The following is a 21,097-nucleotide window of genomic DNA, read 5'->3' on the forward strand; positions in this document are numbered from 1 at the left end:
GTTGGAGCCAGTGTCCTTTAATGTACTTGGAGGTCATGATTTGTGTGACGTGACAGGTGTGGGGGAGGGGGTCAGACGGCCTGGGGTGGGGGCACCATTGAGCAGAGGCCACACAGAAGACTGGCACCTGCCCCAGGCATCCTGGTGGGCAGAGCACCCCCAGTCCAGTGAGTTGGGGATGGCTGCTGGCATCTGTGCGCCGTTACCACTGGATCTGGGGTGGGCAGCCTTTGAGGTCTCCCACCCTGCCTTCCAGAGTGGGGGTGGGACCAGCAGGGAGCTGTCCATGGAGGGTGAGTCCCCACCTCACCTGGTAGGGCACAGACCGCATGGCAGGAGGAGCAGGGTGGCCAGTGGGCGGGGCCTGAGGCGGGACAAGCCCCAGAAAAGCACCACGGAGTTTCTCCGGAGAGCCCTTGCCCTGGGGCCAGGTGGGTCTAGGGCCCGGCCGCGGGGCTGTCATAGAGCAGGGCATCCACCTGGGCTCGCTGCAGCCACAGACGCCGCTGGCTGTTCCCATGCAGGGTGCGCAGGCCATGGCCGGGGTGGCAGCTGGGAAGGGCGGCACAGTGGGTGGCGTGCAGCTGGCGACACGTGTCGCAGCAGAAGGCGGGCAGGGCTCCCGGGGCCAGGCAAGTGTGCATCTGGTAGCCGGGGGCCTCCGGGATGGGCGCGGGGCTGGCCTGCTCAGGGCTCCTAGGGGAATGGGGAGGGGCCAGGTCCCCAGGCCGACTAAGCAGCTCTCTACGCAGTGAGAGGAAGGAGAAGGCTTCGGGCTGGGGCTCCTCCTCTTCTGAGGCCCCGGAGGTGGGGCTGCTGGCCTCAGCCGGCTCCCATGGCCCGCCCCCCGACCCCCACAGTCTGGCACTCTGCTCCCAGAACTGAGGCTGGCAGGCTAGTTCTGAGGCGGGAGAGTCGGGGCTGGGCGAGGGGCCCCCGTACAGGCTGGCCTCATCTGAGCCCTCATCCTCCTGCACGTCCCGGTACAGGTCCAGCCGGGCCTGGCACCCAGTGGGGGAGCCACGGCGGGGCAGGGGTGGTGGTTCTTCCTCACGGGCCAGTCGCTGCTGCAGCCAGGCCACGCAGGAGGCCACGTCCATGCTGGCCCGCCGTGCCTGCAGCAGCTCCTCGGCTGGCAGCACGCTGGTGCCCAGCTGCGCCAGCACCTCACCCAGGATCTCGCACTCCAGCCTCAGGGCGAAGCAGCCCAGGGCCACCTGCACCAGCTGGTGGGCGGGGGGCAGGGCAGCCACCATGAGGCGGTGGGCATCCCTGCGTACGTAGCCCATCTTCTGGAAGCTCTGGATGAGGAGGTCCTCTGAGAGTGCGCCCTTTAGCACGTGCACGTAGCCCCCGGAGAATGTCTGCAAGGGAGGGGGTTGGTTGGTGGCAGCCCCGCTCCCACAGACCCAATGAGCTCACTTCCAAGTGGTGCAGCCCTGGACACAGCCTCTACCCAGGCTGGGGGTGTGAGCTAGGTTTTTGTCTAGGCCAGCTCTCCTAGGGCATGCAGGGGTACCCCTAGCCCCTGCCTACTTCATAGGAGATGCATTCATCTCATGTCCTCTATGCCCTCCACTAGGTTCAGTCCCTGGTTGAGAAACTGGTATCCCGCTAGCTGTGCAGCCAAAAAAGAAAAAAAACAGATGTTTGGGTCACCTCTGAGGTTCTAATATTGGCTGAGGCAGGCCTAGGCGTCACAATTTTTTTTAAAAGTCTAATACATTTCACCTGCATTATAGAACAAACTAAAGAGCCCCTATGCTGAGAAATCTCACTGCCCTATGAGTCCCTTCCATCTCCTGTCAACTGTAGAGGTTTGCTCCTCTAGTTAGTTTCCTGTGTACCTGCTGAGTGTCTGGTTATGCAAACACACAAAAAATAGAGGTGTTTTTCTGCTTCTCTGAGCAGGTAGCCACCTAAACACTTTATTCTGAGCTCTACTTTTTCAGTTTCTGAGAGCTTTCTCTATTAGGACAGAGGGCTGTGTAGCTTTCCACCACATGGATGGAATGTGTAGTTTTTGGAGGCTCCAGACTGCGGAGGAACTAAAAGTTTCCTAGGATGGTGATCTTGTGTCTCCCATGTGTTTGCAAGCCTATGACATCTGGGACCCCATGAGTGCTCTGCTTAGAGCCACACATGGGGGAGCTACTGTGTGTAAGATTATACCCAGGGCTGTGCCTTCACCCCTCAACAATGAACTTTATGCTGGACTATTCTTTTGTCTGCTTCCCAGAGGAAGAAATGGATTCTTGCCTCAGGCCACAGCAGATCCCATACAGGTCTGCTCAACACTGAAGCCAGTTAGCATCTCAAGATCAGGCCTGCCCATTCTGCTCCTGGCCCATGTGGGGCTGGATCCTGCCCTCTGTCTGAGTGGATGAATGAAAGCTCTAGCAGATGTCCTGTGGAGCGGTGAGCCCCAGAGCTCCCTGTCCCTGAGAGAGGCTGCTGTTGCCATGACAACCAGCGGAGGCAGCCGCCCACGTGCCCAGTGACGTCATTATCTTCCCACTCTTCTGAATTAGCTCCGGAGCACAAAGCAGCCTGCCCCCTCCTGTCAGCCCGCAGCTCACCTGGAGGGGTCAGGCCCGCACAGCCTCTACCCAGGCTGGGGGGTGAGCTAGGTTCTTGTCTAGGCCAGCTCTCCTAGGGCATGCAGGGGTACCCCCAGCCCCTGCCTACTTCATAGGAAATATATCCACCCCATGTCCTCTTCTACAAACGGGATCAGCCCACATCCTGGAGGGATTAGGGTGATTATGGAATGCTGAGTCCTTCCCATGCACCTGTCCTAGGATTTCTATGGTAACAGGCCACAGGGCCGCTCTTAGGGCAGCGATACAAGCTTTAAGAAGCAGGATCCCTGAGAAGACAGGTACCCAGACAGGTGTTCTCAGCCCTAGGAGTACCAAGGGAAACCTCAGCCAAGAGATGCTCCAACACGCCCAGGACACTGGCACACTGAGCCCTCTGAAACCCATCTGGCTCTGTGGACACCTGCAGTCCCTCATCCCAACGGTAGCCCCCGTCCGGGCGGTGCCCAGCACCCAGTAGCCGGGGCAGGGAACCTCCACGCGGCTCGGCGCCCTACCTTGATGGTTGTGAACTCCTTTCTCCACGGCAGCAGGTACAGGTGCACGGCGGCCAACTCCAGCAGCTCAAAGGCACGGGCCAGGCCGCGCAGCGCGGGGGCCAGGTCGGCGCGCCCCCACAGGCCGTCGGTGAGCAGTGCCAGCGCGTCATCCTGCAGCGCCCCGTGCAGGTCGAAGTCTTCCACGAGGATGTGCCAGAGTACGGCCCGCAGCGATGGATCCCCGCACACGCCAGCGCGGCCGCGCCGCAGTTCCCGCTCCAGGCACAGGCGGTAGTCCTCGGACAGTGAGCTACTGCCCATGCTGGCGGGCAGGAGTAGGGTGTCAGCACCCAGAGGCCCCTCCCTGCGCGCTCCGCTCCTCCAGAGTCCCCGCCTGCGTCCACAGTACCCCCTCACCCCCAGCTGAGCGCCCCTGGTGTCCACAGCCCCCTGTTCCTTGGAGATTTGCGCCAGCTGAGTCTCCCTTCCCAAGCAGAAATCCGCTTTTGCCCAGTAGCCCACCGCCCTACCTATCTGCCCCCAGCGGTGCCGAGCGCCGGCCGCTCTGTGCGGGCTTCTCAGCAGGCAGTAGCGCGCTTCCGCCGGGGGCGGCTCCGCCCCTCGGCTTTGGCCCTGACGTTCTGGGCGGAGTCTCCTCGAGGGCGGGGCCTGGTCGGGGCCGGGGAGCCCTAATGCAACGCACCTGCAATGCCCGCGGGGCGGAGTGAGGGGTGCACAGCGGGCGCTCCCACCCAGGCTGGCACGGGGCGCTCTCCTGCTGCGGGGGCAGACTGCCAGAGCTGGTCCCTTGGGAACGCTAGGCCGCAAGGGAAGCAGGTACCGGGGCTCCTCGTGGGCGCGTAGGGGTCCCGGGCCGAATCTTGAGGGCGGGGCTACCCCGACGGGGCGGGACCCTTCTCGTCGCCTAACGGGGATGACCAGATATGGGGAAGAGGGCGGAGCCGGCGCTCAAGGTGGGCGCCAGACGTGCGTTTCCGTGTGATTTAAAACAGCAACCCGGTGGTCCATTTGGTAGGACTCCGCGCTTCCGCTGCTGGGGGCCCCGGGTTCCATTCGTGGGCAGGGAAGTTCCTTGTGCGGCCTCCCAAAAGAAAAAACAGAACAGCAACGTGGGCCTCTCTGACTCGGTCAGAGATTCCAGGCATCCAGGCCCAGAAGGGCCACAGCTTCCAATTTCCTTATTCTGGTTTTCCTGCCTAACTCACCGTTAAGACTGTGTGGAGGAAGGATGGGGGAGGGGGTTCGCTCCCTGAGCAGGCAAGGGTCCGCGATTTCTGGAACCCTAACCTCTCCACGCCAAGTGGGACCTGACTGGGGAAAAGATTTCTATACTTTGAGAAAAAGATCATAACCAAGTAGGGAATCAGCCGAGCGGTGTTTTGCCGAGCACCGCTGAACGTTCCAATCTTTCACTTACTGTTTACTTGACTCAGCCCCCTCCGGGCTCGCATCGACCCTGAAGGGACATCTGACTTCGCACACCTCCAAGTGCATCCTTGTGTGAAGGAAGAACAGCTGGGCTTACTTCGCTCCTCAGTTCACAGTGGTTTATGATGGGTGCACAGCACCTGCCGCTCTGTGGCATCGCCTATGGCCTTGCCCACAGCGCCCCTCCTCCACAAAGGCGATCGCTGAAAGTGGTGGACACACCCTAGGAGCACATTGTTGCCAACGTGCAGGCCCATGTGTGGACAGTGTTCTGCTTCGTGTCCTGCTCTGCTGCTCCACTCGGCCCCTCAGTGGCTGCAGGTGCTTGCTCTGGATTGTGTGTGCTGCTCCAAGGAGCAGGCCCCTGTTTTGGTGGGACCCTTGAACCTGGGTAGGTCTTGGCACTGTCCTACCATAGAGGACACACAATGAAAATGACAGTGTGTGGCTTCCTAGGTTAGGTCACAAAAACGCCTTGTTGTCTTGAGATGCTCACTCTTGGAACCTAGTCACATGCTGGGGGAATGTCAGCAGCTGTATGAGGGGCTAGATAAAATTCAGACTCCACAGAACCTGGGAATGTGAGCTTATATAATCAAGTTAAGACAAAGTCAGACTGGATGAGGGTGGACCCTAAGCCAAGTCAGAACAGTGTCTTTATGAGGAGAAAGGTTACACACTTCGGGAGGAGGTATATGATGGACCTCCAGAGCTGGACGAGGCAGGGAAGGGATCTGTCTGGCACTCTGCCCGCCCAAGGCTCTGTGGATACCTTGATTTAAGACTAGGACTTTGAGAGTAAACTTTTGTTGTTTTGCACTCCCCAATTTGTATTGTTTTGTTATGGCATCTAGTTAGTTACAGGAAATGGATGTGGGCCTCACATGACTGTCCTCACAGCCCTGAGGCCCTTGCTGATGGCAGAGGTGTAGGCAAGTCTCCAGATGACCCTAACCCCTGGACCTTGTGTCACCCCAGCTTGAAAGCTGACCTAATTGATGCTGGAGGAGGGCAGAGATGAGACTTCCATACTGAATCCTGCTGAAACAGGAGTTTCAAGAGCAAAGCAAATGGCTGTCCTGTGTTTAAGCCACCAAGTAGACTGGCTTGTCACCTAGCAGGCCGCTCTGCCTCCTGTGACCTTGGGCTACAACCAGGAGTGGAGTGGGTAGGTGGGAGGATCAGTTGATACTTACCTTGGCCCAGCATGCTGCACACTACATGTGCGGCCCTGTCTCCCAGGCAGCACTGCCTTCTGGATTGTCCAACCTTATCTTCACCAGTCCAATGCCTAGGTTTCCTATCTTGTGTTTTACTTTGTATTTCTTGATTTTTAAAATGATTTCAGACACTTCTTATGCTGATTAGCTTTTTAAATTTCTTCTGAAGACAGACTGTTCATAGCCTTTGCTATTTTTCTAAGCGGAGCTCCTGCCGTTATCTTGTTGATCTGCAGGATTTTCTATGTGAAGAATCCATCATTCACTCGTTCTATGGAGGGCCACGGGCTGGGAGAGGCTAAAGGACTGGCCCAGAATCACCAGCAGGAAAGCTGTCTGATCAGAGGAAGGAGACAGCCTCAGGGCCAGCAGGGGCCTGCCCAGTCAGGCCTAGCTTGAGACCCACCTTTACGTCCACCTGCTCTGTGAGGGAGACTTTACAGTCCCATCCTTGAAATGTCCCCACCAAGGCCTGGACCAGGGGTGTAATCCTCCCCAGCCTTCACAGCTGGCTGGGACTCATGTCCAGGGCTGGGGGCTTTCCTCTGGAGAGGGCAGGGATGGGAGACAAGGGCAGGAACTCAGAGGCCGCAAGTTCTGAGAGCAGGGCAGGGTAAGTTGGTGGGTGCCTCCTTGTTTGTTCCTGGGGTGCTGGTGGGCAGGGGACTCCTGCTCACAAAGGCTCCCGAGACAGGCAGCTGCCCCAGTGCACTGGGCCTGTGCCTGCCCTTCAGGTTACGTCCAGTGATACCCTCTGGCCTCTGGAGTCAACCTGCTGGGCTCCAAGCCAGCTCTGCTCTGGGAGGTGTGGCCTGGAGGAGGCAGTCACCTCCTCATGCCTCACTTTCCTCATGGTCTCCTGCAGAGCCCTGGGATAATGTGCACACAGGATGCACAGTCAAGTCCAACTGAGCCTTTCGTAGGGACCTGCCCACTCCTCCCATGATGGGCCTCTGCCGTGGTAGGGGGCCGAGGCTCTGCCGTGGGGGGCGAACCACCCACCTCCTTCCCTGGCAGATGCTGTCTGGGGCTGCGGCCAGGCCACCTGTCTTGTGTTCTCCAGGGGCCCCTGGGTGTGCTGCCCACCTGGAGAGCAAAGCTGACTCCAGAGAACTCTTCAGAATAAGTGCTCCAGGCTTAGATCCTGCCCAGTGATGACCTCTGACCCTACCAACCCGCTAGGCCCCACAGAGTGTGTCTAATGCTAGAGCGAGTGGCCCCTGAAAGAGCCCACCCCTGGGCAGAGGGTTGGGAGGCAGGCTGAGTTTGGCAATGGCCCCCTGGGCTCTCTGGGACTGTCTGGTTCCTGCCAGTCAGCCAGGCGTGGCTGTACTGTCCAGGCCTTGGGCTGGCCAGTGGGATGGGGAGCAAATGAGCCACGTGGAGGGAGATGCCAGTCACCTTTTTATTTCCAGTTGGGTCAGTGGCTGCCCAGGGGCCTGTAACAGTTTGTGGGCAGGTGGTGGGCTACAGACAGGTGTTGACCCAGGCTTCGCACCGACCCCAAAGGGGCTGAATGGGGGGTGGGGATTGGTGGGGATCTCAGGATTTCCATCCCTACCACCGAGGGTGAAGTGTGGCTCAGAGGTCCCAGACATGGGTAGATGCCCTGGGGACACTTGGGCCTCCAGGACAGAGTGGTCAGTGTCCAATAAATAAACAGCATGGTCTGAACCCACCTGGGCCTCAGGCCCCTGTGGGAGTGATCAGCTCTCTTCTCGATTCAGACAACAACCTGGCTCAGGGGGCTCCGAACGTCACGGGAATGTAGGGGAGTAGAGCTGCCCTCGGCCAGGCCCACAGCCCCCTCAGTCCTTGTGCTAGCTGTCAGCGGCCCAAGCTGCCAGATGTTCATCCTACCAGGAGCAGAGGGGCCTCCCTGAGCCCTGGGGCCGAAGTCAGGCTGGGGCAAGAGCCCCTCCACGTCTGGCCTGCTGCCCCGCACAAGTGCCTCCTGGCCAGTCCTTGGCCGGCTGGTCCTCCACTACTTGCCCAGGGCCCGCCGGGGCAGCAGTTCCACGTAGCTCAGGGCACTCTGCAGGGATGTCAGGCAGTAGCCCTCCTCTCCAATCAGGTACCTGCGTGGAGGTGACACCGGCACCTGTCACTGGAGGGGCTGCAGGGCAGAACCTCAGTGCTGAGGTCCCACAGGGGCTGTCGGGTCGCTTCTGGGCCGCATGCCAGGGCAGGGACGGGCTCGAGGACCCCACCTCTCATGGATGAACTCCTCCAGGGCTGCACACTCTGACACCAACTGAGGGAGGCCACTTTTCAGCGCCACAAAGGACAGGATGGGCAGCAAGTCATCAGCACCACTGTTGGGGAGACACACATCCAGCCAGGAGGCTCCAGGGACCTGGGTAGGGGGGCCTGCTGAGTCCCCAAAAGCCTGAAGCTCCAGCTCAGTTCTTGGAGCAGCCTTGAGCTTGCTGGCTGCTCACTGTGCTCCTCCCACCCACTGGCCACATGGGATAGGGGGAGGGCTTGGATCAGCATGACAAACAATCTGGGAGCACTGAGGCCATCCTGAATGGGGACCCAGTGCTGCAGAGCCCAGGGCTGGACCAGGGAGAAACCGTTCCTCATTCCTGTGCACTTGCCAGAGCCCAAGGACAGGCTGCTGGAGTGGGAGGCCCATGTTCCCAGGCACCCTATTCACTCCTGGGATCAGGATCACTCATTTGCCACGTCTGGTATCCCAGATCTGATGCAGGACGCTTCTCAGTGAGGGAGTCCCTGGGGGATGGTCAAAACCCCAGTGAAGGCCCCACGGGTCAGTGGTCTCTGCCAGAAGCATGAAGGCACAGGCCAGGGACTTCTGTTCCCACTTCCCTGGGAGCCACACACCTGCACAGACACCACCTCTCTGGCTCCTCAGAAATCCTGAAGGAGCTTATGTGGGGACTGGGACTCTGAATACTTTTAGTTCTGGGACCCTTTCACCTGCAACAACTTTTTTGGAGGCCAGATGGTAAAATGGTGAAAACAACCCCAGGCCTCTGCACAGGTAGGTGCCACAACCTGCCCACTCGGGTGGAAGCACAGGTGCCTTCAGGGCAACCCTGGTCTCTGGCACAGTGTAGCAGGAGGCAGAGCCCTGGCAGGGAGGGTTCACCAGTACCAGGGCAGGAGACTGCCAGCTCTAGGCTGGCCCAGGTGAGTTAAGGCAGGACACTGTGGGGAAGGCCCCTACCGGCCTCCAGAGTATGGGCAGAGACTAAGGAGGCTTCCCCAAGTGTGAGACAGAGTGAGACAGAGGGGAGGCACAGGCTTCGAGAATGCCACCGGAATACAGAGGGTCAGGGCCCTGCCGTCTGCAGGGCTGGAGCCAGGGGTCTTTGGTGGGAAAAGGCCATCCTGTCCTTAAGGAGAAACAAGACGGAACCCCAAGCGCCCAGTGCTGGGGCAGGGTGAAGCGTTTCTGCTTCCCTGAGCCTCTGAAGGCATTCACAGACAGGCCCAGCGCGCCCCCCACCCCACCCCCCACCTCACAATGGCATCCTTCTGGGACTCACATAGCGGCGATGCCAGGCTGCAGCGCAGTCTCCCGGGCCCGGTAGTAATCCTCCGCACAGGCGCAGATGACCCGCAGGGCCCGAACTATGGCGCAGAAGCAAGGCTTCGGGTGAGGGGGTGGGGACGGCGTCCCAAACCGGCCCGGGGCACCGTCGCACCCCCACCCCATGCAGGACTGGGCAGGGCAGGACCGCTTCTGTCCCAAGGGACTCCTCCCAACCAGACGGGACCAGGCTGTGGCTCAGAGGTGCAGACTCAGGGTGCCCCGTGGGACGGGACACTGCTCTCCCTTCCCAAACTGCCCCCTCACCAATGCACTCCAGTTTCTTCTGGGGGCAGCTCTCCAGAACCAGCAGCCCCAGCTCCTGGGCTGCGGCGCAGTAGGGGTAGGGGCCCGCTCCCGCGGCCTCGGGGTCCTGCGGGAGGAGCCTGGTGGGGACACCGACGGCCGCTGGGGGTGCATTCCTGTACAGCTCCATGCTCCGGCTCAAGGCCTCCTCCCGCAGGCGGTGAACGCTCCTGGGGTGGAGAGAGGCCAGGTTCAGCGGCAAAGACCCCGGCCCGGGGCAGACAGAGACCTGGTTGGGGGAGCCAGCCACGCCCAGAATCTTGGACGGTGGGCGTGGCAGTGCCTGCGAACCCGAAACACCTGAGGCTGGGAAGGGAAGGCGCCCGCCCAGGGAAGCACCCGGGTGGACCTCGGGGTCGGGGGCCCACCTGTAGACAGCCAGCAGCAGGGGCCACAGTGGGGAGAAGAACGGCTCCTCGATGCAGGCCAGGCAGCGGTCCTTGGAGGCGGCCGTGTTTAGGCCTTCAAAAGCCAGGAGGGTGAGCGAGAGCAGCCTGTCTGCCGGGAGCAGAGCTGGCTCAGCGGGGACCTCCAGCCTCGCCCCGCAGAGACAGCCTCCTCGGGGTGGGCCTCACCGCAGGTTGCTTCTGGGCTCCTTGGGAGGGCGCTCTGCCTGGCCCTGCCTCCCCTCCCCTTGAAACCCTGTGGCCTGGTGAGCCCTCATCCCTGGGGTCACAGGGTCACATGCAGCCGCCCAAGTGCCCGTCTTGGGGCCTCACCGATGGCGTCGTGTATGTCCTGCACAGTGCCCTTCAGCTGCTCCAGCATAGGCTCCTTCCTCACCCCTGGGATCTGGGGCTCAGGCCGCTCCCCAGGGCCCCGGCCCCTCCTCTCAGGAGGAGCCAAGAACTGTTCTAGATCCTCGAAGGAGCTGTCCTTGCCCAGCAGCTGGGGTGATGGAGGCCCTGCGGGGCTGCCGGGGCGGGGTGGGCTGGCGCATGGGCCGTCCAGGGGCCTTGGGGCCGGGCTGGGCTCCAGCGGGGAAGGCATGCAGTAGAGGCTCTGAGAAGGCCGGAGCCGCCGGCTTCCAGGAGCCAGCAGCCCGTCGGCGTCAGGGGGCAGGGAACAGCAGCCGGGGGCGGCGCCCTTGCTCACGATGGGGTACAGCGCCCGGTACACCGCGCACTGGAGCTTCTTCAGGAGCTGGGAGATGGGGTGGTCGGGAACGCTGTGAGTGGGGTAGAAGCAGTGTAGAGGGCAGCCCCGTAGGGCTGGCGGCTGCAGCCTCCTCACCAGGCTCTGGGGTGGGGGCTACAGAGCCCGCCCAACCCCCCCCCCCCCACTGGTCATGTTGCCCTACTGTGAGGGGTTTCAGAGAAGGGACTGATGGATAAACCTTGTGGGCAAATGTCCCGCCCCCTGAGAAGGCAGAAGGCCTGTGAAAGGCCATCAGGGGCCTACTGCCCCTGCAGTCACCCCAGACCTCCCCCTCCTTCCCACTTAATCCTTTCCTCTGCCAGCAGCCTGCAGCCTGCTGGAGGGAGATGAGGCCTGATACCTGAGCAGGTGGGAGACCAGGCTGGTCACCAGGGACAGGTCCCCTGGGCTCCTCTTGAGCTTGGCCTTCCAGTGCTTTGGCCAGTCCTGCAGGACAGGAGCCCTTGGGAGAGAGCCCCGGGAAGACCCTCCTCCCTCACCAAGGCTGCACCCCGGGGACTAGACCTTCCCAGCCCGCCCCGCCCAGCACTCACATGGTCTTGCTCGTACTCCAGGATGGCAGCATAGAGGGCTCGCTGCTCCCGCTCCTCGGGGGTCAGGGCAACCTGGCTGCAGAACCTCCTGGAAGGAAGGACAGGTCTGAGGACCTCAGGGCTGGACAGGCAGGCGCGGGAGCCCCCACCTGCTCCCCCATCCCCCGAAGTCCTGGGACCCGAGGCAGGGACGCACTTGTTGGCGGCCTCCTGGAGCCGCAGCCGGCGCTCTTCCATCTTCCTCTGCAGCTGGGGCAGCAGAGTTAAGGCCCTTTCTGAGTGGCATGTATGGACCCCTGGCGTCCCTGAGCCCTGCTGGACACGGGCCGGCGGGGTGGGTGGAAGAAGGCAAGTCCTAGTTGACCTGAGAGGGGTCGAGAGGAGTCTGTGGGTGCTGGGAGGGGCAGGGCGGCCTGTGCAAAGGCCAAGGGGCAAGAGGAAGCAGGCTGGGCAGGAACCACTGCTCCCTGCCCCCCCAACAAGGATGCTGGGCTCTGGCACCTCTCCTCCCTGCCTCCTCCCTCAGCTTAAGCCTCTGGACCCCAAGGCTGGATGGAAAGGATACTGTGTCCTCCCGGGCCTTAGCGATCACCAGGTTCTCCATCATCTGGCGCTGCAGGGACAGGGTCTAGGACAGGAAGAGGGAATAAGGCCTGCCCCCCTGGCACCCCCACTCCACATGGTCCTGGGCCCCACTCACCAGGGATGTCTTCTGCATGGCCTGGCTGGGGTCTAGCCGGGCCATCCGGGCCTCATAGGCAGCCTTCAGCTTCTGATTCTGCAGGGAGGCCTCTTCCAGGGGTGTCAGCTCCCTGAAATGTTGACAAGCTGCTGGCCAGGCTCCAGGAAGCCCACAAACCCTCCAGTCATCTGAGGACCCCTCCTGACCCTCCCCTGAGGCCCCAAGGTGAGGAGGTGGTAATGGGGGCCGGCAGGAATGTAAAGGAAAGAGGACGTCTGGGGTGGATAGGAGACACCTGCCCCCTGAAATATGGCCCTACTGCCTGGACTCCAGACCTTTAAGCAACTCAGTCATTTGAGTTTCTGAATAGCATGAAACTCTTTGAAGGCACCATGTGGGCTAAATAGCTAGTTTGCAGCCCACGAAAGGGAGGTCACAGTACTCTGTAACAGCCACTGACAGCCCTCTCACCATCCAAAGTTTCAGTCTAATATCTTCCTGCTTTCATGGGTGGGAGGAGGTAGGCTGTGGGGCACAAGACTGTCCTGGGATGGGAGTCGGTGCCTGGCCCTGCCCCAGAGCAGCACATGCAGAGACAAAGTGAGCAGTGGCTCAGAACCTGCAGCAGGAGGAGCCCATCCTCTTGCCTACCCTGCTGGGGTTCTGGCATTTGTGTCTTGGGGTCTTTCATCAGCTCTAGAAAGAAAATTGTCTTTCTCTCTTCAAATAATGCTCCTCTTACATTTTCTTTGTCATCTGTTTCTGGATAGACCTTCCATGTCTTTTTCATCTTTTCTTTTTGTGTGTGTGAGCCGTTCAGGAAAACCTTTAACCTTTTATTCAGTTCTCTAATTCTCTTCAGCTATGTCCACTCTGCTGTCACAAACTTGTACACTTCTTTTTGGGTCCACGTGTGTATTTTTACAGAATATAATTTGTTTCCATTGTTTTTGATTAGTTTTTTAAAAAATTTAGTATTTCTTATTACTACTTGGTTCTTGCTGCTGCTGCTAAGTCACGTCAGTCGTGTCCGACTCTGTGCGACCCCATAGACAGCAGCCCACCAGGCTCCTCTGTCCCTGGGATTCTCCAGGCAAGAACACTGGAGTGGGTTGCCATTTCCTTCTCCAATGCATGAAAGTGAAAAGTGAAACTGAAGTCGCTCGGTCGTGTCTGACTCTTAGCGACCCCATGGACTGCAGCCTACCAGGCTCCTCCATCCTTGGGGTTCTCCAAGCAAGAGTACTGGAGTGGGTTGCCATTGCCTTCTCCGACTTGGTTCTTATTTGACCTCTATTAGAAACAGGAGTCAGATTTTACAGTTTCTTGTTCCCTAAAGGTATTTTAAAACTTTCTTTTTATTTCTCTGACTATAGAGAGCATGACTGTGTTATAATCCGTGTCCCATAACTCTATCTGAAGAGTTTTCAGGTGTGTTTCTGCTACTGCTCAAACTTCTTTTTGTGCATGGTTGTCTTTGACTATGTACCACTCATTTCATGAAGTTGAAGGTGCTTTTCTCCAGAGACAATTTGCATTTGCTTCTGCTAGGCACCAGGTTATTTCCATTCTAGGGTTCCTTTTGACTAAAGCCACCTCAGTTATCTCACTGTGCCTCCAAACCCAGGCTCAGCCCACAGGCCGTGCTGTCCCATCTTACTTCTTAGAGCTTTGTGACTCCACGACCTGAAGCTTCTGGAAGATCTCAGGTGGCAGGAACGGAGAGAGCTTCCCTCCCTCATCTGAGTATACCCGGCGGTGTCGACTAGCAGGGGAGGGCACGGGCGCAGCCACAGGCATGGCTGGCCTCAGGCATGTTTTCCCTGTAAGACACGCACAGTCAAGGATCCGCATAGGAGCCCCACATTCCACAAAGGAGAGGCAGACTGAGCTGGAGGGGTGGAAGTGGATGACACAAGAAAGCTTTCTGCTGGACACCCACCAAGCTTGGCAGCTGTTGACTGGGCCCTCTCCAGACACTGCTCGGCCAGCTTCAGCATCTTTGAGGTATCAGAGGTCACAGTTTCCCCAGCTTCTGGGGAGCAAGTGACAAAAAAGATGGTTACCATCCCCTCTGTCACTGGTCAGATTCTTGCTGAGATACAAACAAAGGCACCCCCCTCCTCATCTCGGACCACCTGCCCTCTATGTGGCCATCCTGTCCTTCTGCCTGGACCACCAGAGCCTTTTCTCTAACTAACCTGGCCTTTTCTCCCCAGGACAGTTTCACATGTACTTACGGCCCCTCCTCCCGGCGGGCCCTGCAGACAGTGTGGCTGTTTCACAGAGGTCATTTCCTCGCCCACCTCCAGCCCTCCACCCTGCATCCCATGCACCCCGGGGGCATCTGTTCTCTGCTCTGCACTCCCTCCTCTGGAATCGCTCCTGTCAGCAAACTCAGGCTGGAGGGGCTGCCATCTGACAGCCTCCCATGGACCCCACCAGCCCCAGCTCCTGACCCCCCTCCTACTGCCTTCAGGGCCAGCCCCTCACTACACCCTAGTTCAGCCGCCAGATTTCCACTCATCCACTCATGTGCTACCCTTCTCCAAGGGTCCCTGACCCCTCATAGTCTTTCCTCTCAGACATCCCCTCAGGGCCTCTACCACTGTGCCCTACTCCTGTGCTCAAAGCTCTGCCGAGCTCCCCGGGGCAGTGCTCACTGTGGGGATAGCCACCGCCCCTGACCATGCCAGGGTGCCACACACCTGGAGCAGACCATGCCCATGACGGAGGCCTCAGCTCCTGCCACCTCCTGCTTGCTGGCTCCCAACCCACCCCCGCACCTCACTGTCCCCTGAGAAAGCCTGCTGAGGCAGATCTTTAGAGAACATCCCCCAAGCCCTTCACTTGCCCACCTCCCGGCACTCCCACCACTGCTGTCCACACTGTGGGTACCTCCTGGAGGCTCTGCTGCCATGCTGGCCTCTGCTCACAAAGCATCCATTGAGCTTCTCCTCATGCCAGAACAGCCCCAGGCCTACCCAAGGCCCTGCCTGCCCTAACTGCACCTCCCTCTCTCCAGAAGGCCTTGTATCTGACGCCCTCTTCACTGCAGGGCCTCTGGGCTGCCCCCAGCCCCCAGCCATCGTGCAGTTCACTCCTCCCAGGATTGGGGTTCAGTGGTCAGTTTGTGGTCATGTCCCCAACCATCTCCATCGCCTGAGTCACAGCAGCCATCCCTTCCTGCTCCATGTCACACTCATGCTGAGTGTTCAGGTGTTCATCTGCTAATGACCAGGCAGGTAGGACATGGGACACACCCAGGTCTGGGGCCTGGAGACCCATTAAAGGCCAAGATGTCCACAGTCTGGGCAGCACAGGAGAAGCTGTACCTTTAGTGGCCTCCACTTCTTCCAGCAGCACCTGGGAGATGTAATGGATGCTCCTCAGGTATTCTGTATATGCCTCCTGAGCCCAGGGAAGAGAAATGACATAGGCCATGCCATTAGAGGCAAATAATTCCATCATGCCTGCTTGGTGCCCTTTTGAAAACAGCAACCATGGTGCCTGCTTATCTCTGAGATACACTTGCATTATCCCAGCTGGTTAGCTGGTACCTGCTTTGCCTGGGGCACAGAGAATAACCCTTTCTTCTAGACTTGAAGCTGGTGTCACTCCTTTCTCTTCAGCACGGAAGGGAATGGAGGTTCTCATTCAGTGGGTCAAGGAAGCAGCACTGCCGGGTGCTGCCGTTTCCACTCTATGCAACAAGTTCTTTTCCTGTATAACTCAGGGGCCATTCATTCAGTGGCTTTAAAGAAATATTTCCTGGGAGGTGAATCACGGACTGTGTTGAGAAATCTTGGGGTCACTTTCTGACTCAGTCTGGGAAAACCCTTTCCTGAACCCCAGTGTAAGAATTCCCCGGGCACGCAGGAGTCTATGCCACTAGAATGCTGGCACTTTCCAACGTGTGACCCTCCTGGTCAGGGCTGCCTGACAGAGCTCAGGGCATTTGGAATGACAGCATGGAGCTTTGTTTTTTGTTTCGTTGCATCCCAGTTCTCGTTACTCACCTTTGTCTACACCTCAGATAAAGATAAAATGGGTTCCGGGAAGGATTTCTGACTTGTGGGGGCATTTGCTGCCCTAGGATCCTGACTTGGGAAAGGAAACGGATGGAAGACCTGAACGCTTCTTCCCTTCGGCGGCCCACAGTGGCTCCGCCGGCTTTTCCACGCGGTTGCCACCCTTAGAATTAACACCCGTTCTCAGAAACAAGCCGCACCCCTCCCCCGCCGGCACTTCCTACTAAACAAGCTCTGAAGGCGACTGGAAAGCCGCAGTTAACCTCTTCTGCGTACCGTCCTCTTTGGGAATCTGACTAAATCTACAGGGCCCGCCTCCAAACTACACAAACACAGGGGACTGTCTGCCAGATACACTTTGGAAGGCTGTTTCACGGAACCTCCTGAGTCCCTTCACAAATAAAAACGCCTCGGCTCCGACCGAATTGCTAAACAGAGGGGGAAAAAAAAACAAAAAAAGGTCGGGAGCTGTCCAAGGTCACGGCCTAAGCCGGAGTCTGCACCCCGGAGTCTTCAGAGAGGCCTGGAGGCGCCCTCCCCGCGGCCCCGCCCTCGCCCACGCCCACCAGGCAGGTCGCTGATCGGCGACCGCCCCCGCCCCGCTCTGCTCCGCCCGCCTTACCCGGGGCCGGTTGCCCGTGTCCAGCTCGATGGCCCCGTTGGCCAGCTTCATGGCGCATTGCAGTGGCTTCACAGAGCCGTCCCCGGCCGCAGCGGCCATGGCGCCGGCGGGGGAGGCGGTGGCGGCCGAGGGGCGGGGCGGCCGGCTCGGGGCCCGGAACGCAACGTGTGCAGGACCAGGTGCCGCCCGAGCCCAGGACCATCGGAAAAGGCGGTACCAGCAAGGGCCCACTTCCGGCAGCCCCTCCCCGCCGGCGCGCTGCGCCCTTTGCTCCTGGGGCCGAAGGGGTAGAGGTGGGGGTGACGGAGCGCTCAAATAACCTCCTTACGCTGTAGCCAAAAGCGTGTAAGTGCAACTGCTGCTGCCCGCACTCTACGTCGGTGACAGGCCAATCGCGTAGACCGCGTCCCTTGCCCTCAGGCCGTGCTGCTCTGCCCTCACTGCGCCCCTCCCCTCCTCACTGCGCCCCTCCCTTCCTCACTCTGCTCCTCCCTTTACGCTCTCCTCACCCTCCCCTCCGCTGGTCAGCCCGCCCCATCCAGGTCTCTTCACCCTCCTTCTCCCTCCCTCGCCCCGCCCCTCCCTCATCGCCTCGCCCGGCTTCCAGTAAGTCCAGCGAAGCCGAGCGGCGGAGTGGAACGGAAACGAACGAGCACAGTCCGCCTAGCGGACGAGAGGCTCCGGACGTCCTACTAGCTAGCCGAGCGGGGCCGAGTGGGACCGAGCCGGGCCGGGCGGAGCCGAGTGGGGCGGAGCCGGGCCGGACGGAGCCGGGTGGGGCCGAGTTGGGCCGAGCCGGGTCGGACGGGGCGGAGCGCTGGGGCCGAGCTTAAGCCGTCTCCACGGCTATGAAGCGGGACCGGCTCGGGCGCTTCCTGTCGCCCGCGGCGTCCCGGCAGCGCGGGAGCTCGGGCCGCGGCAGTTGTGGCGGAGGCCGGGCCCGGGGCCGCCCCGCCCGCAGCGGGCCCGACGTGGCCGAGGCGGCTGCTGTGGTGGCGGCGCGGCTGGGCTGGGGCCCGGCGCGGCCCTGCGGGGACGCGGGCCAGGACGGCGCAGACGAGGCAGGTGGGTCCGGCCGTCCGGTCGCGAGGGGCGGCGGCTGGGGCCCCTGTGACCGTAGAGTGCCCCCGGTGGCCACCGGGACCCCGCGGGACCCCCCGGCCCCGGGTGGGTCAGAAAGCGGACTAGGCCTCCCCGCTGGGAGAGGTGAGGCGGCCTCCCCGGGACGCCGCGGCTGCGCGGGGTGCTCTTTCGCAACACAGCTGACTCGTCAGCTCCCCTCAGAGCTCGCGAAGTAGTTTAATGCTCGAGTCTTGCTGTCTGTCGGGCAGGCCTGGTTTCAGTCGTGGTTTTGCCCTGTGCTTTTCGGATAATGGCTGAATCTCTCAGGGCCTCAGCTTCCTTTTTGCTAAACAGAACTAAGGATTAAGCATAGGAGTGCCTGGGACGGACTGTATGGGGGTTAATATGCACTTGGTCTTAGTGTCATGCTTTTGCCCCCTCAGAAAAGACTTCAAGCTGCTCTCCTATAATCCCGGGGCAGAGAAGCAGGGGCATCGTCTACTCCTGCAGTCAGGAGTAGAGACCCCCCGGGAAAGCAGTATGTGGACGCGACTCCTTCGCTTCTGGTCTCAGGGGAGTGGTGTGAAGAGGAATGAAGTGTCCAGCTCAGTTTATGACGGTTCCATAGCTGTGGAGGCATTTATATACTCAAACGTTTTTTTTTTTTTTTTGAGAAAAAAATTTGATGTATAGTTGGCACATAACGTGATGTTGGTTTCAGGTATACTAACATCCATCACCACTCGAAGTTAGCAGTCTTTTTCTCTTGTGATAAGAACTTTTAGGATCAACTTTTAAGAGCTCTTAGCAATTTTCAGATATACAGAAAAGTATTATATTGTAGTAACTATAGTAGTTACCATACGGTAGACAACATCACCAGGACGTGGTTTATAACTGGAAGTTTGCACCTTTTGATCACTGCACACCGCATTTCACTCAGGACCTCACTCCCCTTCTTTCAACCAACAATATCTTTTCTGTAATTATTAGTTCATGATTTTCTCTTTTTGAAGATTCCACATGTTAGTAACATCATGTGGTATTTATCCTACTCCATCTGACTGATTTCACTTAGCATAATGCTGATAATGTGCATCTTTGTCATTGGAAATGGCAGAATTTTCTTGTTTTTTAATAGCTGAGTAAATATTCCATTGAGTATACCACTTTGTTTATACATTCATATATTGATAGACACTTTGGTTGTTTCCATACCTTGGGTATCATAATGCTGCAGTGTATATAGGGGTGCATGCATGTACCTTTTCTTTTTTTTTTTGACATGATTATCATGTTTATTTTACCTTTGAAACTCAAGTTTTCATTGTAAACTGAGACGTAATTACAGAAAAGTGGCCCCCTTTCCCCACGAAGTGCACAAAGATTACATGGCAAGCACCCTTCTAGAGATGTTGGTAGAACATCAACCAACTATGCCCCTTCCAAGGCTGCATGTACCTTTTCAAGTTAGTTTTCATTTCCTTAGGATAACTACCGAGCAGTGGCATTGCCGGACGGTATAGTAGTTTTATTTTTAATTTTTTGAGGAACCTCTGTACTGTTTTCCATAGTGGCTGCACCAAGTTACATTCGCACTAACAGTGTACAAGGGTTCCCTTTTCTGCACATCCTCACCAACACTTGTAATTACTTGTCTCTTTGATGATGGCCATTCTGATAGGTGGGAGGTAAATGTCTCGTGGGACTTTTTTTTTTTCCCTCATTGTGGTTTTGATTTGCATTTCCCTCGTGAAGTAATGTTGACCACCTTTTCATACACCTGTTGGTTATCTGCACGCCTTCTTTAGAAAGAGGTCTCTTTAGAGCCTTTGCTCATTTAAAAAATCAGATTATTTTTGTTATTGAGTTGTATGAGCTCTTTACATAGTTTGGTTATTAACCCCCTATGTGATACATAACTAGTGAATATTTTTTCCTATTCAGTAGATTGCCTTTTCATTTTGTTGATGATTTTCTTTGCTGTGCAGAAACTTTTTAGTTTAACATAGTCCCATTTATTTATTTTTGCCTTTGTTGCATTTGCTTTTGGTGTCAATCCAAAAAATCATCTCTAAGACAGATGTCAGGGAGCTAACCATTATGTTTTGTTAGATGAAAGGAGTTTTATGGTCTTTCAAGTCTTTAATCCATTTTGAGTTGAGTATGGTATAAGATGGTCTAGTTTCATTCTTTTGCATATGGCTGTCCAGTTTTCTCAACACCATTTGTTGAAGAGACTGTTCTTTCCCCCATTGTATCTTGGCTTATTTGTTGTAGATTAATTGGCTATATATATATATATGAATTTATTTCTATATTGTCAATTTTTTTTTAACTAAAAATATTTATTTAGCTGTGTTGGGTCTTAGTTGTGGCATGCAGGATCTTTGATCTTTGTTGCAGTATGTGGGATCTTTAGTTGTGGCAAGTTCCCTGACCAGGGATTGACTCTTGGCCCCTTATAATGGGAACGTGGAGTCTTAGCCGCTGGACCATCAGTGAAGTCCCTTTATGTGCCTCTGTTTATGCCAGTACTGTACTGTGTTAATTATTGTAGCTTTGTAGTATAGTTTGAAATCAGGAAGCATGATGCCTTCAACTTAGTGGTTCTTTCACAGAATTGCTTTGGCTGTTCAGGGTCTTTATTGGTTTCATATACATTTTAAGATTGTTCTATTTTTGTGAAAAATACCAATGAGATTTTGATAGGGGTTGTTTTGAATTTGTAGATGACTTTGGGGAGTGTAGACATTTTAACAGTGTCTTGTTAATTAATGTCAATTGTCTTATTATTTGATGTCAATTAATTATTCCAACCCATGGTCATGGACTACTTATTTGTGGTTTCAGTTTTTTTTGTCAGTGTCTTACAGGTGTCAGTGTACAGGTCTTTCATCTCTTTGGTTATATTTATTCATAGGTATTTTTTTTGATACTATTGTAAATCTGATTATTTTCTTAATTTCTAATAGTTTGTTATTAGTATGTGGAAATCAACTTATGTTTGTATATTGATTTTGTATTCTATAACTGAATTTGCTTATTCTAACAGTTTTTCTCATGGAGTCTTACAGAATTTTCTATATGTAATATTAATACACAAACAGATGGTGTTGCTTCTGTCTGTATGATTTGAGTGGTTTTTATTTTTCTTGCCTAATTGCTTTGGTCAGAATGTCCAGTACTGTGTTGAATAAAAATGGTGAGAGTGGGAATCCTTGTTTTGTTCCTGATCTTAGAAGAAAGCTTTTAGCTCTTTACCATTGAGTATGATGTTAGCTTGGGGCTTGTCATGTATGGCTCTTATTATGTGGTGGTATTTTCTATCTGTATACAGTTTATTGAGGTTTTTATCATGAATGGATATTGAATTTTGTCCACTACTTTTTCTCC

At 56.7% G+C, this 21,097-nt stretch overlaps 3 protein-coding genes across 12 annotated transcripts in view; 1 reads left to right on the forward strand and 2 right to left on the reverse strand.

Moving 5' to 3' along the window:
• Position 1: 1 nt before the first annotated feature.
• SPATA2L (spermatogenesis associated 2 like) lies at positions 2-3,974 on the reverse strand. 2 transcript variants are annotated; one of them, XM_060398290.1, is made up of 3 exons: positions 3,783-3,974; positions 3,098-3,401; positions 2-1,364 (listed from the first exon to the last, which is right to left on the reverse strand). In XM_060398290.1, the coding sequence occupies exons 2-3, from the start codon at positions 3,398-3,400 to the stop codon at positions 438-440; spliced, it is 1,230 nt and encodes a 409-aa protein (XP_060254273.1). In that variant the 5' UTR covers position 3,401; positions 3,783-3,974; the 3' UTR covers positions 2-437. The 2 variants fall into 2 exon arrangements, with proteins under 2 accessions (XP_060254273.1, XP_004015010.3); XM_004014961.6 differs by lacking the exon at positions 3,783-3,974 and adding an exon at positions 3,610-3,648.
• Positions 3,727-21,097, forward strand: part of ZNF276 (zinc finger protein 276) — a 34,401-nt gene continuing 17,030 nt past the window's right edge. For 3 of the 5 annotated variants that reach the window (XM_027977782.3, XM_042230800.2, XM_042230801.2), the window contains exon 1: positions 17,422-17,704. In XM_027977782.3, coding sequence (XP_027833583.1) covers positions 17,488-17,704 — 217 coding nt within the window. In that variant the 5' untranslated portion in view covers positions 17,422-17,487. Of the gene's footprint in view, positions 3,917-16,868; positions 16,985-17,421; positions 17,705-21,097 lie in introns of those variants that run through there. The other 2 variants (XM_027977784.3, XM_027977783.3) reach the window with 2 other exon arrangements.
• On the reverse strand, positions 7,140-17,123 carry VPS9D1 (VPS9 domain containing 1). 5 transcript variants are annotated; one of them, XM_027977781.2, is made up of 15 exons: positions 16,640-16,759; positions 15,322-15,397; positions 13,929-14,018; positions 13,647-13,809; positions 12,005-12,116; positions 11,870-11,932; positions 11,501-11,553; positions 11,305-11,392; positions 11,112-11,197; positions 10,333-10,781; positions 9,982-10,111; positions 9,575-9,783; positions 9,264-9,348; positions 7,959-8,063; positions 7,140-7,826 (listed from the first exon to the last, which is right to left on the reverse strand). In XM_027977781.2, exons 1-15 carry the CDS (start codon positions 16,736-16,738, stop codon positions 7,733-7,735), a joined length of 1,902 nt encoding a protein of 633 aa, XP_027833582.2. In that variant the 5' UTR covers positions 16,739-16,759; the 3' UTR covers positions 7,140-7,732. The 5 variants fall into 5 exon arrangements, with proteins under 5 accessions (XP_027833582.2, XP_027833581.2, XP_027833580.2 ...); XM_027977780.2 differs by having other exon boundaries at positions 13,929-14,021; XM_027977779.3 differs by lacking the exon at positions 15,322-15,397 and having other exon boundaries at positions 16,640-17,123.

Source organism: Ovis aries, chromosome 14 (genome assembly GCF_016772045.2).
Source record: "Ovis aries strain OAR_USU_Benz2616 breed Rambouillet chromosome 14, ARS-UI_Ramb_v3.0, whole genome shotgun sequence".
In the NCBI taxonomy this organism is placed as follows: Eukaryota; Metazoa; Chordata; class Mammalia; order Artiodactyla; family Bovidae; genus Ovis; species Ovis aries.

What these genes read in the sequence shown, in the direction of transcription:
- VPS9D1 (XM_027977778.3), bottom strand. Translation starts at nt 16,841, where the DNA reads ATGGTCCTGGGCTCGGGCGGCACCTGGTCCTGCACACGTTGCGTTCCG. An exon ending in ACACGGGCAACCGGCCCCGG is followed by an intron (nt 14,022 to 16,639) that starts GTAAGGCGGGCG and finishes CTTGCTCCCCAG; the next exon opens with AAGCTGGGGAAACTGTGACC. An exon ending in CCATGCAGAAGACATCCCTG is followed by an intron (nt 11,933 to 12,004) that starts GTGAGTGGGGCC and finishes TTCCTGTCCTAG; the next exon opens with ACCCTGTCCCTGCAGCGCCA.
- SPATA2L (XM_060398290.1), bottom strand. Translation starts at nt 3,400, where the DNA reads ATGGGCAGTAGCTCACTGTCCGAGGACTACCGCCTGTGCCTGGAGCGG. An exon ending in AGGAGTTCACAACCATCAAG is followed by an intron (nt 1,365 to 3,097) that starts GTAGGGCGCCGA and finishes CCTCCCTTGCAG; the next exon opens with ACATTCTCCGGGGGCTACGT.